At 46.0% G+C, this 18401-nt stretch overlaps 1 protein-coding gene across 1 annotated transcript in view; it reads left to right on the top strand.

Moving 5' to 3' along the window:
- Positions 1 to 18401, top strand: part of LOC116982023 (all-trans-retinol 13,14-reductase-like) — a 43478-nt gene that overhangs the window by 11881 nt on the left and 13196 nt on the right. Inside the window, exons 4-5 of the mRNA XM_033035296.1 lie at positions 10888 to 11083; positions 14812 to 15009. Coding sequence (XP_032891187.1) covers positions 10888 to 11083; positions 14812 to 15009 — 394 coding nt within the window. The remainder of the gene's footprint in view (positions 1 to 10887; positions 11084 to 14811; positions 15010 to 18401) is intronic.

Below are 18401 nucleotides of genomic sequence, written 5' to 3'. Positions count from 1 at the left end.
ATGGACTCTGCTGATCTTCGCCTCTCCCCCTGGGTGCCAGCAGGTCAGGGCCGTCAACTCACCTGGTTGCCAGGCTCAGTTACGGACCACGAATCTGAAGAAGGGTCTCGACCCGAAACATTACCTATCCACGTTCTCCAGAGAAGTAAGCTGACCCGCTGAGTTACTCCAGCACTTTGTGTCCTTTTGTGTATTAACATGCAACTGCAGTTGTTTGTTTCTACTACTTATACAATGGTAATACAGTAGCGGCAGCTGCTGGTGCCCGCAGGTAATCGAACCCTGCGGCCGGGTGCCTCGGACATGTGATTCTGGGCAGGGGTTGTGTTTCGCGCACTTTCTGGGCGATGCCCCTTCAGTCGTTCTGGACCACCATTGTGGCTGGATCTGTGTATTGGCTGTGTTGAGTTGTTTCGTTGATTGCATCATTTTATTAATAAAACTCGTTTGGAAAATCAACTCGCGTCTCATCCGTCAAATTGGTGACCCCGACGCGTCCAACCGAAGATTGGATGACACAATGCAGGACAATTATCTTCCCGCCGCTCCTCCCGACGTCCATCAAAACGCCGTCAGCCTGAAACTGCCCGTGTTTTCGCCAAATCAGCCTCAGGCGTGGTTCGCCCACGTTGAGGCACAGTTTCATCTGCACAACATTGTTGCAGACAAAACGAGGCACTTCCATGTAGTGGGAGCACTGTCACAGGAGTCCGCTTCCCGTCTACTGCCTTATCTTCGGACCCTCCCGCAACCGCTAAGTATGACGGCCTCAAGGCCCTCCTTTCGCACACCTTTGAACGCAGCTGCCGGGACCGTGCTGCCCGCATCCTTCACATGGACGGTTTGGGAGATCGCCGGCTGTCCGTTCTCATCGCCAAGATGCTCGCGTCATGGACGGCCACCGCCCGTGCCTGTTGTTAGAACAGGCGTTCCTCGAGCAGATGCCTGACGATGTCCACCTGATGCTCGCCGGCGCGGATTTCACAGATGCCCTGCAGCTCACGGAGTGGGCCAACGAACTCGGGATGACCAGACACTAGGATATCTGCACCATCAGCCGCGTGCCCGCACCAGCGCGCCTTTCGCCTCAGCGGCTCCGCTTGGAAGTCACGCCCTCATCTCCCACCGAGCAATCACAGCAGCATCCCGAGACCAGCGGTAGGCACCGTTGGTGTTATTATCACCTCTGCTATGGCGCGGGGGCTCGACGCTGCTGCCATCCCTGCATGTTTCAGGGAAATGCCTCGGCTGATCGGCTGTAGAGGCCATCGCGATCGGCGCAAACAACCACCTCTATGTCCACGATCACCATTCCGGCCACCATTTCCTGGTGAACTCCGGTGCGATCGCCAGCATACTTCCCCCGACACTCTTGCTGGTAAGAAAGGCCCCGTTCTCTCGGCCGTTAACGGGAGCGATATCCAAACGTACAGTACGCGGACCCTTGCCCTCACTTTCGACTTCCGCCCGTACAAGTGGACATTTATCATTGCAAACGTTGCCCAGCCACCCCTGGGAGCCGATCTCCTACGCGCTTTCTCCCTCGTCATCGATTTACGGGGCGGTCGCTTGATTCACCGGTTGGCCATGGCACTTCTGCACTGCCCTCACCCGTTCCACGGCTTAACGCCATCGCCAAGGTCAAAAGTCCATATGCCGCCCTGTTCTCTGAGTTTCCCGAGCCCCGTTTCAGTGGGGTCGTGCATCACATCCCCACCGAGCGCCCCCCGGTGCATGCCCGGGTGCGCCGCCTTCCGCCGGACAATCTGCGCATCGCCCTGGATGAATTCCAACTGATGGAGGACATGGACATCAGTCTGACAACCCGTGTGCCTCCCCGCTACATATGGTCCTGAAAGCACCTGGGGGGTGGAGACCCTGCGGTGATTACAGGCACCTTAACGCGGTAACCACGGCAGACCGTTACCCAGTGCCTCATATCCAGGATTTCTCCACACACCTCGAGGGCGCCGCGTTCTTCTCTAAGGTGGACGTCGTCCGAGGTTACAACCAAATCCTTGTCCACCCCGATGATGTATCGAAAAAAGCCACTATCACCCTATCGGCCTAAAGAACGCTGCGCAGGCGTTCCAGTGGCTAATGGACCAAGTCGGTCGGGGCCTGCCTTTTGTTTTCATTTATTTGGATGGCATTCATGTCGCCAGCGTTTCCCAGATGGAGCACGTCACCCACCTCCGTCTTTTGTTTCAGCGCCTCCGCGATCACGGCCCGGTAATTAACCCCGCGAAGTGCCAGTTTGGCCTGCGTTCCATTTCATTCCTGGGACACTGGGTTACCCCGCAGGGCACTACCCCACTCCCTGCGAAAGTTGAGGCCATTCGGCAGTTTCTCCGGCCGCTCACCGTCAACGGGCTACAGGAGTTTGTCAGCATGGTGAATTTTTATCACTGTTTCATGCCAGCAGCTGCTGCTATCTTGTGCACCCTTTTCCCTGGCGGGCAAACCATGGGATCTGGTGTGGTCCACGGAGGCAGACACGGCGTTTGAGGGTGCTAACACCACCATGCTGGTGCACCCGCGCGCATCCGCACCCACAGCGCATACCGTTGATGCCTCGGATGCTGCCGTGGGTGCAGTTTTAGAGCAGTCCGTTGACGGCCGTTGGCAGCCGTTGGCGGTTTTCAGCTGGCAGCTGCGGGCCCCAGAGTGCAAATACAGCGCTTTCGATCGCAAGCTTTCGATCGCTCTACCTGGCTGTCAGACATTTCAGGTATTTCCTCGAGGGCCGCACGTTCACCGCGTTCACAGACCAAAAACCCTTTACTTTTGCCCTCATTAAGATTGTGGATCCGTGGTCTGCCCGACAGCAGCAACACCTTGCCTACGTCTCGGAATTCACGACAGATATCCGAAACATAGCTGGGAAGCTTAACGTCGTTGCCGACGCCTTGTCTCACCCTGCCATTCCCTCTGTTTCGGCCCTCGACCACGGCGTTGACTACGGCGAGCTGGCAGCAGCGCAGCGGTTAGATACCAGTATGGCGGACTACTGCACTGCCAGTACAGGCCTTCGGCTAGCCGATGTTTCTTGCGGTGCAGCCGGTACCAAGGTCCGTGCGACGTCTCCACAGGTCGCGCCTGTCCGGTCATCCCCGTTTGATGGAGACGGTGAGTTTTCGACGCAGTCCATGACCTGGCCCACCCGTCCATGCATACGATGTCCACCCTGTTAGCAGCCAAGTTCACCTGGCACGGACTCCGTAAGCAGGTGTCTGCCTGAAACAGCGCCTGCATCCCATGCCAGGCCTCCAAGGTCCAGCGACACTTACGGCCTCCACTGCAAGATTTCGCTGTCCCCGAGGGCAGGTTCCTGCATGTGCATGTGGACCTCATGGGTTCCTTGCCACATTCCCGAGGCGCCACGCACCTGCTCACCTTCGTGGACCGTTTCACGCGGTGGCCGGAGGCGATCCCACTTTCGGATACCTCTGCCGAGGCGTGCGCCCGGGTAATGGCGACCCACTGGATCACCCGGTTTGGGGTGCCCTCCGACATCACCACGGACTGGGATGCCCAGTTCACGTGCGTGTGGTCGGCTCTGGCCCACCTCTACGGCGCCCGGTTACACCATACTACAACCTATCACCCGCAGCTTAATGGGCTGGTCGAGAGGTTCCATCAACACCTTAAGTCTGGGCTGAAGGCCCGGTTTATGGGTCCGGACTGGCTGGTCCAGCTGCCCTAGGTCCTCCTGGGTATCCGTACCAGCCCTTAGGAGGATTTAGCTGCTTCCTCAACTGAGCTTGTGTATGGTTCGGCCTTGCGGGTGCCTGGAGATTTCCTGCCTGCCACATGCGGACAGGATGTTTCAGCCCCGGTGTTGCTGGCCGGCCTTCGTGAACGGGTACGCACATTGGCTCTCGTTCACACTTCCAGGCATGGGCCGCCTGCGGTGCATGTGCCCGCAGTGTTACAGCAGTGTGCCTATGTTTTCATCCGCAGGGACGCTCACCGCTCGCCATTGCAGCAGGTCTATGAAGGGCCAGAGTTGCCATGTTCATGTTGGACGTGGGAGGCCGGGAGGAGTTTGTCTCCATTGGCCGACTTAAGCCCACCCACGTGGATGTGGACAGGCCGGTGGTTGTTGCTCCACCGCGGCGTATGGGTCATCCGCCGGCCGTTTAGCCCATACTGAGTACGACTGTTTCTTCACCTGTTTCCGGTTTTGTTCAGCCGGCCTCAATTGTATTGCCCTCCCGGCCCTGTTTTGCTGGCCCCTCCTGTTATGTCTGCCCCGCCTTCGAGAACCATGCGTTCAAGACATCTCATTCGGGTCCCTGTTCGGTTCCGTACCTCGGGTTCTGGGGGGGACCTTGTCGCGGCTCCTACTGGTGCCCGCAGGTAATCAAACCCGGCGGCCGGGTGCCTCGGACATGTGATTCTAGGCAGGGGTTGTGGTTCGCGCGCTTTCTGGTGATGCCCCATCAGTCGTTCTGGACCACCGTTGTGGCTGGATCTGTGTATTGGCTGTGTTGAGTTGTTTTGTTGATTGTATCATTTTATTAATAAAACTCGTTTGGAAAATCATCTCCAGTCTCAACCGACCAAATACCATACTTGGTTATCGCAATAACGGACACCATCCCCCCTCCCTATGGGTAAATCCATTTAACTGGGTTTACTGTACTTTTGAATATTGTTCCATTAATGTTGGCCACTTTCAAGTGATGTTAAGGGCTTGTCCCACTGTACGAGGTGATTCAAGAGTTCTCCCGAGTTTCTCCTGATTCGATCTCGGAGAATTATAGTAATAGGCGCTTGTAGGTACTTGGGGCTCTTGTGGACATTTTTCAACATGTTGAAAAATCTTCATGAGTCTTCACGAGCTTACTGCGTTTCCCAAGTACCTGCCGTTAGCATTACGAACCGCTAAGAGATGTCCCGAGCTCCTACGTACCCACTACGAACATTCTACGTGCTTACCGCGAGTTTGATTTTTTTTTTTTAACTCGGGAGAGCTCTTGAATTACCTCGTACAGTGGGACAGGCCCTTTAGTCTCCGTGTTATTAGAAATTTACAACTTTTTCCATCATTCATCCCACAGTAGACTCTTAAACACCATCTAGTGACTTTATGTGTTTCAGGCAATACATACCATTTTTTTAAAAGGCTTTAAACCACAAATTTAAATTAGTAAAAGGACAACGGTGTCACATTTCATCTTTTGAGAACATTTATAGTTGGAATCCTTTGAAAGAGAGATGTTTGAAATCCTGTGATAGAAACATAGAAAATAGGTGCAGGAGTAGGCCATTCGGCCCTTCAAGCCTGCACCGCCATTCAATATGATCATGGCTGATCATCCAACTCAGTATCCTGTACCTGCCTTCTCTCCATACCCCCTGATTCCTTTAGCCACAAGGGCCACATCTAACTCCCTCTTAAATATAGCCAATGAACTGGCCTCAACTACTTTCTGTGGCAGAAAATTCCAGAGATTCACCACTCTCTGTGTGAAAAATGTTTTCTCATCTCGGTCCAAAAAGATTTTCCCCTTATCCTTAAACTGTGACCCCTTGTTCTGGACTTCCCCAACATCGGCAACAATCTTCCTGCATCTAGCCTGTCCAACCTCTTAAGAATTTTGTAAGTTTCTATAAGATCCCCCCTCAATCTTCTAAATTCTAGCGAGTACAAGCCGAGTCTATCCAGCCTTTCTTCATATGAAAGTCCTTACATCCCAGGAATCAGTCTGGTGAACCTTCTCTGTACTCCCTCTATGGCAAGAATGTCTTTCCTCAGATTAGGAGACCAAAACTGTACGCAATACTCCAGGTGTGGTCTCACCAAGACCCTGCACAACTGCACTAGAACCTCCCTGCTCCTATACTCAAATCCTTTTGTTATGAATGCTAACATACCATTCGCTTTCTTCACTGCCTGCTGCACCTGCATGCCTACTTTTAATGACTGGTGTATCATGACACCCAGGTCTCGTTGCATCTCCCATTTTCCTAATCGGCCACCATTCAGATACAAGTCTACTTTCCTGTTTTTGCCACCAAAGTGGATAAGCTCACATTTATCCACATTATACTGCACCTGCCATGCATTTGCCCACTCACCCAGCATATCCAAGTCACCTTGCAGCCTCCTAGCATCCTCCTCACAGCTAACACTGCCCCCCAGCTTCGTGTCATCCGCAAACCTGGAGATGTTGCATTCAATTCCCTCGTCCAAATCATTAATATATATTGTAAATAGCTGGGGTCCCAGCACTGAGCCTTGCGGTACCTCACTAGTCACTGCCTGCCATTCTGAAAAGGACCCGTTTACCCGTACTCTTTGCTTCCTGTCTGCCAGCCAGTTCTCTATCCACATCAATACTGAACCCCCAATACCGTGTGCTTTAAGTTTGCATACTAATCTCTTATGTGGGACCTTGTCGAAAGCCTTCTGAAAGTCCAAATATAACACATCCACTGGTTCTCCCTTATCCACTCTACTAGTTACATCCTCTAAAAATTCTATAAGATTCGTCAGACATGATTTACCTTTCATAAATCCATGCTGACTTTGTACAATGATTTCACCACTTTCCAAATGTGCTGCTATCCCATCTTTAATAACTGATTCTAGCAGTTTCCCCACTACCGATGTTAGACTAACTGATCTGTAATTCCCCGTTTTCTCTCTCCCTCCCTTTTTAAAAAGTGGGGTTACATTAGCTACCCTCCAATCCTCAGGAACTACTCTAGAATCTAAAGAGTTTTGAAAAATTAGCACTAATGCATCCACATTTCTGGGGCTACTTCCTTAAGTACTCTGGGATACAGCCTATCTGGCCCTGGGGATTTATCGGCCTTTATTCCATTCAGTTTACCTAACACAACTTCCCAGCTAACCTGGATTTCACTCAGTTCCTCCATCTCATTTGACCCCCGGTCCCCTGCTATTTCCGGCAGATTATTTATGTCTTCCTTAGTGAAGACAGAACCAAAGTAGTTATTCAATTGGTCTGCCATGTCCTTGTTCCCCATGATCAATTCACCTGTTTCTGACTGCAAGGGACCTACATTTGTTTTAACTAATCTTTTTCTCTTCACATATCTATAAAAACTTTTGCAGTTAGTTTTTATGTTCCCAGCCAGTTTTCTTTCACAATCTATTTTCCCTTTCCTAATTAAGCCCTTTGTCCTCCTCTGCTGGACTCTGAATTTCTCCCAGTCCTCTGGTAGGCTGCTTTTTCTGGCTAATTTGTACGCTTCATCTTTTGTTTTTATACTATCCCTGATTTCCCTTGTTATCCACGGATGCACTACCTTCCCTGATTTATTCTTTTGCCAAACTGGGATGAACAATTGTTGTAGTTCATCCATGCAGTCTTTAAATGCCTTCCATTGCATATCCACCGTCAACCCTTTAAGAATCAATTGCCAGTCTATCTTGGCCAATTCACGTCTCATACCCTCAAAGTTACCTTTCTTTAAGTTCAGGACCCTTGTTTCTGAATTAACAATGTCACTCTCCATCCTAATGCAGAAAACCATATTATGGGTCACTCTTGCCCAAGGGGCCACGCACAACAAGACTGCTAACTAACCCTTCCGCATTACTCAATACCCAGTCTAGAATAGCCTGGTCTCTCGTTGGTTCCTCTACATGTTGGTTTAGAAATCTATCCCGCATACATTCCAAGAAATCCTCTTCCTCAGCACCCTTGCCAATTTGATTCACCCAATCTATATGTAGATTGAAGTCACCCATTATAACTGTTTTACCTTTGTTGCACGCATTTCTAATTTTCTGTTTGATGCTATCCCCAACTCCACTATTACTGTTAGGTGGCCTGTACACAACTCCCACTAGCGTTTTTTGCCCCTTAGTGTTTCGCAGCTCTACCCATATCGATTCCACATCCTCCAAGCTAATGTCCTTCCTTTCTATTGTGTTAATCTCCTCTCTAACCAGCAACGCTACCCCACCTCCTTTTCCTTTCTGTCTATCCCTCCTGAATATTGAATATCCCTGGATGTTCCCAATTATATCATAGTCATTAATAGCTATCTGCACATTCAACTCATCCACCTTATTATGCATGCTCCTTGCATTGAGACACAAAGCCTTCAGTCTTGTTTTTACAACACTCTTACCCCTTATACAATTATGTTGAAAAGTGGCCCTTTTTGAGTTTTGCCCTGGATTTGTCTGCCTGCCACTTTTACTTTCAATACAATAATACAATACAATTTATTTGTTGTCATTTGAACCCAGAGGTTCAAACGAAATTTGGTTTCTGCAGTCATACAAACAAGAAGAAGAACCAAGACACAACACAATTTACACAACATCCATCACAGTGAATCTCCTCCTCACTGTGATGGAAGGCAAAGTCTTATCTCTCCCCTGCACTCCTTGTTCTCCTCCCGATGTCAGAGTCAAAGCCCCCGGCGGGCGATGGTAAATAAGTCCCGCGGCAATTATAAAGCCGCGCCGGGTGATGCAAGGCCCTGCTCCGGGTCTTGGTGTTGGAGCCCCTGGCGTGCGCTAACAAGACCCGCGGCCATTTAAATCCACGCAGGGCGATGTAAGGCCCCGCTCCAGGTCATCCTCAACCCCGCAACTCGGGCGGGAGAAGTCGCCGTTGCGGAAGCCCCGAAAAGCGGTCTCCCAGCAGGGACCCGCGGGCTCCCGATACCACCGTCCACCTCCGAATCTCCAGGGTCGGGTTGCAGCCGCGCGCCACCACAGCTCCTCCCGCTCCGAACTCAGCCAGCTCCGCGATGGTGGGTAAGTCCGCAGCTCCGCGACTGGAGCCCCAGGTCGTTCCGGTTGGAGGCCGCTCCACGGTGCTAGGCCCCAACGACAACGGAGACCCGACAGAGAAAAGGTCGGGTTCTCCATGCAGGAGAAAGATTTTAAAAGTCCCCGCCCCCCCCCCCCCCCACACACACACATACCCAGTTAAAAAAATAAATAAAAACATTCAAACGAGACAAAAAATAAAAATAAAAAAGACAGACAGACTGCAGAGGCCACTGCGACGTGAGTCGCGCCGCCCTCCCAAAAATCTGGGGATGGGAAATTGACTCCAGACCTATTGCTTCTACCCTCATTTTACACCCCTCTGTCTCTCCACTCACACATTTAAGAAACCCTTTCCCTTTAACTCCATCCTCAACTATCCCATTTGACACCCCACCCCCCTTATTCAGTTTAAAACCACCCGTGTAGCAGTGGCAAACCTGCTTGCCAGAATTTTGGTCCCCCACCTGTTAAGATGCAATCCGTCCCTTTTGTACAGTTCCCCCTTACTCCAAAACAGATCCCAGTGATCTAAGAATCTAAATTTTCTGCACTCTGTCCGTGACATCCTGGATCCTGGCACCAGGAAGGCAGCAGACCGTCCTCGAATCCCATCTGTTGCTGCAGAAACCCCAGTCCATACCTCTCACAATGGAGTCTCCCACTACAATGGCGTTGCCTGACATTGGCCTATTTGGTTTTTGGCTCAACAGCCCTTTTTGCTTTTCTGATGTATTGGTCTCGACTTTGCTTGTAAAATCCAGGCATACTGAATAGAACAGTTACTATTCACACTTTAAAATGTGAGTCTATCCATGATCTTCGTGCAAATGGGGGGAGATGGGAGAGACTGGGTGCTGCTGGGTAAAAGTGGGGGCTGGCATGCACATGAAGGTCTGAATGGCCTTCTTTTGTCCGATACATTTCTGTAATTCACGAGCAAAACACAAAGTGTTTGAGGAACTTAACAGGTCAGGCAACGTCTGCGGAGGGAATAGACAAACAACATTTTGGGTCAGGAGCCATCTTCATACTGATGTAGTAAGGGGAAGGAAGTTGGATAAGAGAGGTGGGGTGGGGGAAAACCTGGCAGGAGATAGGTGGATACAGGTGAGGGGGTGAGTGATTGGGAGAAGGGTGGAGTAAGTGACAGAGGGCTGGACATGAAAAGGAGACAAAAAGGGTGTCAGATAAGGAGAGAAGGTGAGGAGAGAAATGTAAGGGATAAGGGAGGAAGGGGACAGGGGAAAGAAGGGAGATTTAAAAAAAACAGTCTATCTAATTCTATGCAACAACACCATCTGCAGGTGTGGAGATTTATCTCACCTAGATTCTGCAGATGGGAAATTGACTCCAGACCTATATTTGGTGAGGAATGGTATTGGATCCTCAAGCCCACAGACTTCAAGCAGACAGTTAAGTCTGCGAGGAAGAGAGGAAAATATGTTTGTTTCCTTTTACATTATTTGTGATTTGTCTTGTGCCTCTCATTAATTTAAAAAAATCTTAAATTTCAAAAAGGTTGAGATAAGTGTTTCATATTTTGCTCGTTATTGAGAGTTACTGAATGTCAGAGAACGAAGGAACATTTTAAACAGCTGGACGTCAAAACATGAGGAGAAATTTGGGGTTGGTGCATTGTTTAATGTTCACTAAGAGCTCACTGCTGGAGGTCTCATGCCAACCTGTTCTGCTCCAATTAACAATATAGGAGAATAATTCCATCCAATGACCTGTTCAACGTACATCTACAGTAACTGAAGCTTGGCTCACGGGAGGGGAAAGAGTGGTCTTTTGTTAATTTAATTGTTTCTACATAGCGAAGATAGACACATAACACTGGAGTAACAGCTGGACAGGCAGCATCTCCGGAGAAAAGAAATGGGTGACATTTCGGGTGGAGACCCTTCTTCAGACTGAGGTATATCTCCTTTGCAGAGTCATAGAGTGACACAGTGTGGAAGCGGGCCCTCCTGCCCAACTTGCCCACACCGACCAACATGTCCCAGCTACACTAGTCCCACCTGCCCGCATTTGGTTCATGCCCCTCCAAACCTGTCCTATCCATTGTTCAGTTCAAGAAGAGTAAATGGGTTTAATTGCCTCTCTTGATGTTGCAGAAAGCTTCAAAACATGTTCCCCTGATGGCTATCCTGAAAATGATTCCTTTATCGTTGGCCAAATTTCTTATCAAGACGGGCATCATCCATTGGATTTCCACGATATTTAAGGATGCAAGCACAAATGTTACTCATGTTGTTAATAAACTGACAGAAAACAAAGATCTAAGAGTTGTCTTCTGCTACATGTTCACCGGTAAGTGGACGATTTTATTTTCCGCCTTATTCTTCGTCTGCTGTAACTGTAAGATCACAGATAAGAATAATTTCTCAGTTTATCACATTAGCCGTTTGATGCATTTCAGGTATCGCTTCAGTTGACATACTGTATGGCTTTGTGGTTAGTTTTGTTTCTATTAGTCATTAGATTCAGGAGTGTGCTTACTTCAGAAATCCAAAGCCGAACACATTTTTCTTTTTCACTCATGAATGCGCACTCACTGCCCTAGATCAACAGCTCTCTCCACTCCTAATGCCTTGTCTCACCATCTATCGATATACTGCAGATACTCAACAAGTCTTATAGAGCATGGAAATAGGCTATTCTGTCCAACTCATCCATGCCGGCCAAGATGCCTCATCTAAGCTAGTCCCATTTGACCGTGTCTGGCCCATATCCCTCTAAATCATTCCTATCCATATATCTATCCAAAAGCCTTATAAATACTGTTATAGTACCTGCCTCAACTACTTCCGCTTGCAACTCGTTCTATATATACCCACCACCATTTGAGCTAAAAAGGTTGCCTATTAAATCTTTCCCTTCTCAACTTAAACCTATATCATCTGTTTTTTTGATTCCCTACCCTGGGTAACTAATTGTGCATTCACCCAATCTATTTATCCTCATTATTTTATACATCTCTGTAAGAAAAGTCTTATCATGTAATTATTTTGCAGGTTGCTCACAAGCCCAGTTTTTATTGTCCATTGCTAATTTCCCTGGAGTTTATCAGCTTGTTTGACCATCTCAGTGTAAGTTAAAATTCAGCCACTTTGCTCTCAATTTGCAGTCACATTTTAGCCAGATAGATTAGGCATAATTTAATCAGACACATTTCATGTTTACTATTAACATTAAAAAAATATATAAATTCTAGATTTTAATGTATTTACTTATGGTAATGATTCTGTAGAATTAATTGCCACAGTACATTGTGGAAGCCAAGTCAATGGATATTTTTAAGGCAGAGATAGATAGATTCTTGATTAAGTAAGTAAGTTTATTGGCCAAGTATTCACATACAAGGAATTTGCCTTGGTGCTCCGCCCACAAGTAACAACATGACATACAGTGACAGTTACGAATGACTCAGAAAATACTAAACATGAATAATAATAAATCATTAATGATAAAACACCATTGATCAAGCATGTGAACCAACAAAATACCTGATCAAAGGGAGGCTACGGATTTTTGGCTGTTGAGTAGAGCAACTACTCGTGGATAAAAACTGTTTTTATGTCTGGCTGTGGCAGCTTTGACAGTCCGGAGTCGCCTTCCAGAGGGAAGTGATTCAAAGAGTTTGTGGCCAGGGTGAGAGGGGTCATAGGTGATCTTGCCCGCTCGCTTCCTGGCGAGCGGGCAAGATTAGTACTGGTGTCAGGGGTTTTGGGGAGAAGGCAGGAGAATGGGGTTGAGAGGGGAAGATAGATCAGCCATGATTGAATGGCAGAGTAGACTTGATGGCCAAATGAAATAATTCTACTCCTATCACTTATGAAGTTGTGAACATGATTTTATGCATTTCCCACTTCTATGGAATTTGTAGATAACAATCCAAGCCAATTGATTGCACAGCCAATAACTCAGCTTATTTATCCTGATTTGAGGAAAAAAACAAATTTTGACAGCACAGGTTGTTGTACAGCAGTAGGACACAAAGTGCTGGAATAACTTTGGAAGGGTGGCATGGAGGCGTAGCGGTAGAGTTGCTGCCTTACAGCGGCAGAGGTCCGGGTTCGACCTTGACCTCGGGTGCTATCTGTACGGAGTTTGTACGTTCTCCCTGTGACACATGTGCGTTTTCTCCGGGATCTCCGGTTTCCTCCCACACTCCAAAGACGCACAGGCTTGTAGGTAAATTGACTCGGTAAAATCGTAAATTGTCACTAGTGTGTGTAGGAAAGTGTTAGTGTGTGGGAATCGCTGTTCGGCGCAGACTTGGTGAGCCGAAGGGCCTGTCCCCACACTGTATATCTAAACTAAAGTATAGGAGCAGGGAGGTTCTACTGCAGTTGTACAGGGTCTTGGTGAGACCACACCTGGAGTATTGCGTACAGTTTTGGTCTCCTAATCTGAGGAAAGACATTCTTGCCATAGAGGGAGTACAGAGAAGGTTCACCAGACTGATTTCTGGGATGTCAGGACTTTCATATGATGAAAGACTGGATAGACTCGGCTTGTACTCGCTAGAATTTAGAAGATTGAGGGGGGATCTTATAGAAACTTACAAAATTCTTAAGGGGTTGGACAGGCTAGATGCAGGAAGATTGTTCACGATGTTGGGGAAGTCCAAAACAAGGGGTCACAGTTTAAACATAAGGGGAAAATCTTTTAGGACCGAGATGAGAAAAATATTTTTTACACAGAGAGTGGTGAATCTCTGGAATTCTCTGCCACAGAAGGTAGTTGAGGCCAGTTCATTGGCTATATTTAAGAGGGAGTTAGATGTGGCCTTTGTCGCTAAAGGGATCAGGGGGTATGGAGGGAAGGCAGGTACAGGATACTGAGTTGGATGATCAGCCATGATCATATTGAATGGCGGTGCAGTCTCGAAGGGCCGAATGGCCTACTCCTGCACCTATTTTCTATGTTTCTATGTAAACTAAACTTAGTGGGCCAGGCAGCATCTGTGGAGGACATGGACAGTCGATGATTTAGGTCAGGCTTCAGGCTGATTGGAGTGGGCGAGAGAGAGATGGAAAAGAGTTGGAATCTGTACAGCAGATTTTAATTATAATTGAAATCTTTATATTACAAGTTATGTTAGTTATCTATTGCATGGAGCAGATTATTGATTGTGCAACAGCATTGAAACAAGTCACGATTATTTTAGAAAAATATAATGTCGAGGAACTATACTGTGTCATGTGAACTAATAAATGCCAGATTTCCATATGTAACTCCGAATGGTTACAATGGCAGACCAAATAACATCACTGTTGATACATATTTTCCTGAATGTTCATCCCCAGTCTAAAGAGAAAGGTCTGTTATGAAGTTGCAGCTGCACCTCTATTGCAATTTCCCTTTCACTGAATGTCAAAGAAATTAAATTTCAGAAGAATAACACATGTTTAACATACATAATGCACTGTTTTAGATCAGATTAGGGGATAAACAGCAGAGGTGGGTTTCAAGGAGTTGAGAGTTCCAAATCGGTGCCTTGCAGAGACATTTCTAGATTATAATGAGTAGAGAACTAAAATTAATCAAAAAATCTGCACTTATGTAGACTGAAATTCCAATCAATTCACAATTCTCACTTTAGTTTAGAGAATAAGCATGGATACAGACCCTTCAACCCCACTGAGTCCACACTGACCACCAAACACCAGTTTTATGTTATCCTAATTTTGCATCAACTCCCTACACATTAGGGGCAATTTACGGAGAGCCAATTAACCTACAAACCCACACATCTTTGGGGTGTAGAAAGAAACTGGAGTGCCCAGAGGAAGCCCATGTGGCCATAAGGTGAACGTGCGAGCTCCACTGAGGCAGCACAAGAGATCAGGATCGCTGAGTTTCTGTTGCTGTGAGGCAGCAGCTCTACCAGCTGTACCTCTGTTCAATTTTAGAATCCTGTTTTATTTCAGAATGTAAACCATGCATGTTTATGGAGTAGTGATTTCAGAAAGAAAGAAGGAAATTATTGCATGGTTTTGCAGACTGTTTAACCGATTGCTTTGTCTCACCAGGTGTCCCTCCCAAAGAATCCAGCTTTGTTATGAATGCACTGTTGGTACATCACTATAAGCGTGGAGCTTGGTATCCCAAAGGAGGTGCCAGCGAGATTGCCTTCCATTGTATCCCAGTTATCCAGAGGACAGGTGGGGCTGTTCTTATGCGCGCCCGTGTGCAGCAGATTTTAATTAGCAAAAATGGAGAGGCCTGTGGTGAGTTTAAAGTCAAACCACTTCTTTGCCCCCTACTCTGACTCTTCCTCGCCACGACGGAAGAACAAGGTAGCCATCAGAAATTTATGTCTATTAATGTCTACTCATCGAAGATAGACACAAAATGCTGGAGTAACAGGCACCATCTCTGGAGAGAAGGAATGGGAGTCGATTTGAGTCTACACCGTTCTTCAGACAGAGAGTCAGGGGAGAGGAAGACACAGAGAAAAGGAAATGTAAGGTAAGTGGTAGTGTAAAGTGGAAGTGTACTTCCTTATCTCTGTGTCTCCCTCTCCCCTGACTCTCAGTCTGAAGATGGGTCTCGACCCGAAATGTCACCTATTTCTTCTCTCCAGTGATGCTGCTTGTCCCACTGAGTTACTCCAGCATTTTGTGTCTATCTTCGGTATAAGCCAGCATTTGCAGTTTCTTCCTACACATAATGTCTATTCATTTTTGGGCTGCTTCAAATAGATGCCAACTGGACTATTCCTTTCACATATCAACGTGACTTGCATTTCATATTCATTCAAATGGTCAACTTTTCACTCCAACTAGAGACTGATAGAGATATTATTCCAGGCAAGGATACAAACTCTGGCTTTCACTTTCAAAGGCCAATATCTAACAATTTTTGTTATTAATATTTCTTGTCCTTGTTTATTTAGACACTTTTAATGTTGAGTAGACGGTCAATTGGAAATAAGAATGTCAGAGTGTTCATGGCGTTTAGCACAAGGCTGGTTAATAGGATTTCGGCCTTGAAGGGTGTTAAAAGAGAGGTGAGAGGTGAAATTTATGAGAGGGAAAATAATGAAAAGTTAAACCTTGAAAATGAGTATGTTGAAATGAAGAAAATTCCAAATGCTCCCAAATTGTCTGGTAAAAGATAGAAAGAGGAAGATTACTGCACACACTATATGTTTCATGTGAGACACGTGGACAGATGATATTGAGAAATTCCTCTTGATGGATTTGGCCCTTGAATGAATTTACAGAGACAACAGCTCAGTATCAATTAAAAACTCATCAGATGCTCTAGTGACAAACATTTGGATGCCTCTTCATAAGGAGATTGGGCGTGGAGCTCTCTTAAATTGCAATTATCTTGAAGAAGGCTGTAATTTCCTGCTGAAGTGTAAATTGACATTGTTTGGGTTTATGGAGCCAAGTTTACATCTTCGGAATCTATAACACCATCAAATGCAAGCCTACTGGTGTACAACCAGTTGTGCGCCAATCATGGCCCATGGATCTACAGTGCCTTCCATAATGTTTGGGACAAAGACCCATTATTTATTTATTTGCCTCCGTGCTCCACAATTTGAGATTTGTAATAGAAAAAAAATCACATGTGGTTAATGTGCACATTGTCAGATTTTATTAAAGGGTATTTTTATACATTTTAGTTTCATTATGTAGAAATTACAGCTTTATTTATACATAATCCTCCAATTTCAGGGCACCATAATGTTTGGGACACAAGGCTTCACAGGTGTTTGTAATTGCTCAGGTGTGTTTAGTTGCATCCTTAATGTAAATATAGGCGAGCTCTCAGCACCTAGTCTTTCCATCATCTTTGGAAACTTTTATTGCTGTTTATCAACATGAGGACCAAAGTTGTGCCAATGAAAGTCAAAGCAGCCGTTATGGGATTGAGAAACAAGAATAAAACTGTTAGCGACATCAGCCAAACCTTAGACTTAACAAAATCAACTGTTTGGAACATCATTAAGAGGAAAGAGAGCACTGGTGAGCTTACTAATCGCAAAGGGACTGGCAGGTCAAAGAAGACCTCCACAGCTGATGACAGAAAAATTCTCTCTATAATAAAGAAAAATCCCCAAACACCTGTCCGACAGATCAGAAACACTCTTCAGGAGTCAGGTGTGGATTTGTCAATGACAACTATCCGCAGAAGACTTCATGAACAGAAATACAGAGGCTACACTGCAAGATGCAAACCACTAGTTAGCCGCAAAAATAGGATGGCCGGGTTACAGTTTGCCAAGAAGTACTTATAAGAGCAACCACAGTTCTAGAAAAAGGTCTTGTGGACAGATGAGATGAAGATTAACTTATATCAGAGTGATGGCACGGGCAAAGTATGGTGGAGAGAAGGAACTGCCCAAGATCCAAAGCATACCACCTCATCTGTGAAACACAGTGGTGGGGTGTTATGGCCTGGGCATGTATGGCTGCTGAAGATACTGGCTCACTTATCTTCATTGATGATACAACTGCTGGAGGTCATAGCATAATGAATTCTGAAGTGTATAGACACATCCTATCTGCTCAAGTTCAAACAAACGCCTCAAAACTCATTGGCCGGCGGTTCATTCTACAGCAAGACAATGATCTCAAACATACTGCTAAATCAACAAAGGAGTTTTTCAAAGCTAAAAAATTGTCAATTCTTGAGTGGCCAAGTCAATCACCCGATCTGAACCCAAATGAGCATGCCTTTTATATGCTGAAGAGAAAACTGAAGGGGTCTAGCCCCCAAAACAGGCAATACAGGCCTGGCAGAGCATCACCAGAGAAGACACCCAGCAACTGGTGATGTCCATGAATCGCAGACTTCAAGCAGTCATTGCATGCGAAGGATATGCAACAAAATACTAAACATTACTACTTTCATTTACATGATATTGCTGTGTCCCAAACATTATGGTGCCCTGAAATGTGGGGACTATGTATAAACACTGCTGTAATTTCTTTTTTTTTTTTTTTTTTTGTTTATTTTATTAGAAGTTAATACAATACAAAACAATACAGTGGCACCTAATTTTAGGTGCCAACTATGTCATACCGTAATCCATTCTATGTACAACCTCTAGTTTTATGTTATGAGTAGGCAAGACAAGAAAAAGAAAACAATAGAAAGGGGAAAGAGTGGAAAAATAGATGGTAGAGAGTAGAAAAATGTGAAGTGTGGATATAAAAAATAAAAATAAAAAAATAAAATAAAAAAGAAAAGGTGGAAAGTAGAAATAGAAGAAAAGGCCCCTTAAAAGAGAATTTTTCAAATCTATATTCAGAGATGTAGATCTATCCACGTCATGAACTGAAATCAGCAATCCTTATGGTACCGCTGCATCACATGATTCCAAAAAGTCGATGAAAGGAGACCAACTCCTTAAGAATTGGTCATATTTATCTATTAGTCGGAGTCTCATTTCTTCAAGGCGTGCTATGTCCATCATATTCCTAATCCACATTTTAACAGTTGGTATGGTTGTATTTTTCCAAAATTTAAGTATCAATTTCTTTCCAATTATTAACCCATAATTAAAAAAAACATTTTGGTCTTTATTTAAATTGGTATCTTCTCCTATTATTCCAAATATAATCCATTCCATTTTGGGTTCTATTCTTGACTTGAAGAGCTT

Source organism: Amblyraja radiata, chromosome 16 (genome assembly GCF_010909765.2).
Source record: "Amblyraja radiata isolate CabotCenter1 chromosome 16, sAmbRad1.1.pri, whole genome shotgun sequence".
NCBI classification, from domain to species: Eukaryota; Metazoa; Chordata; class Chondrichthyes; order Rajiformes; family Rajidae; genus Amblyraja; species Amblyraja radiata.
This window is presented reverse-complemented; position numbering and strand designations above follow the sequence as displayed.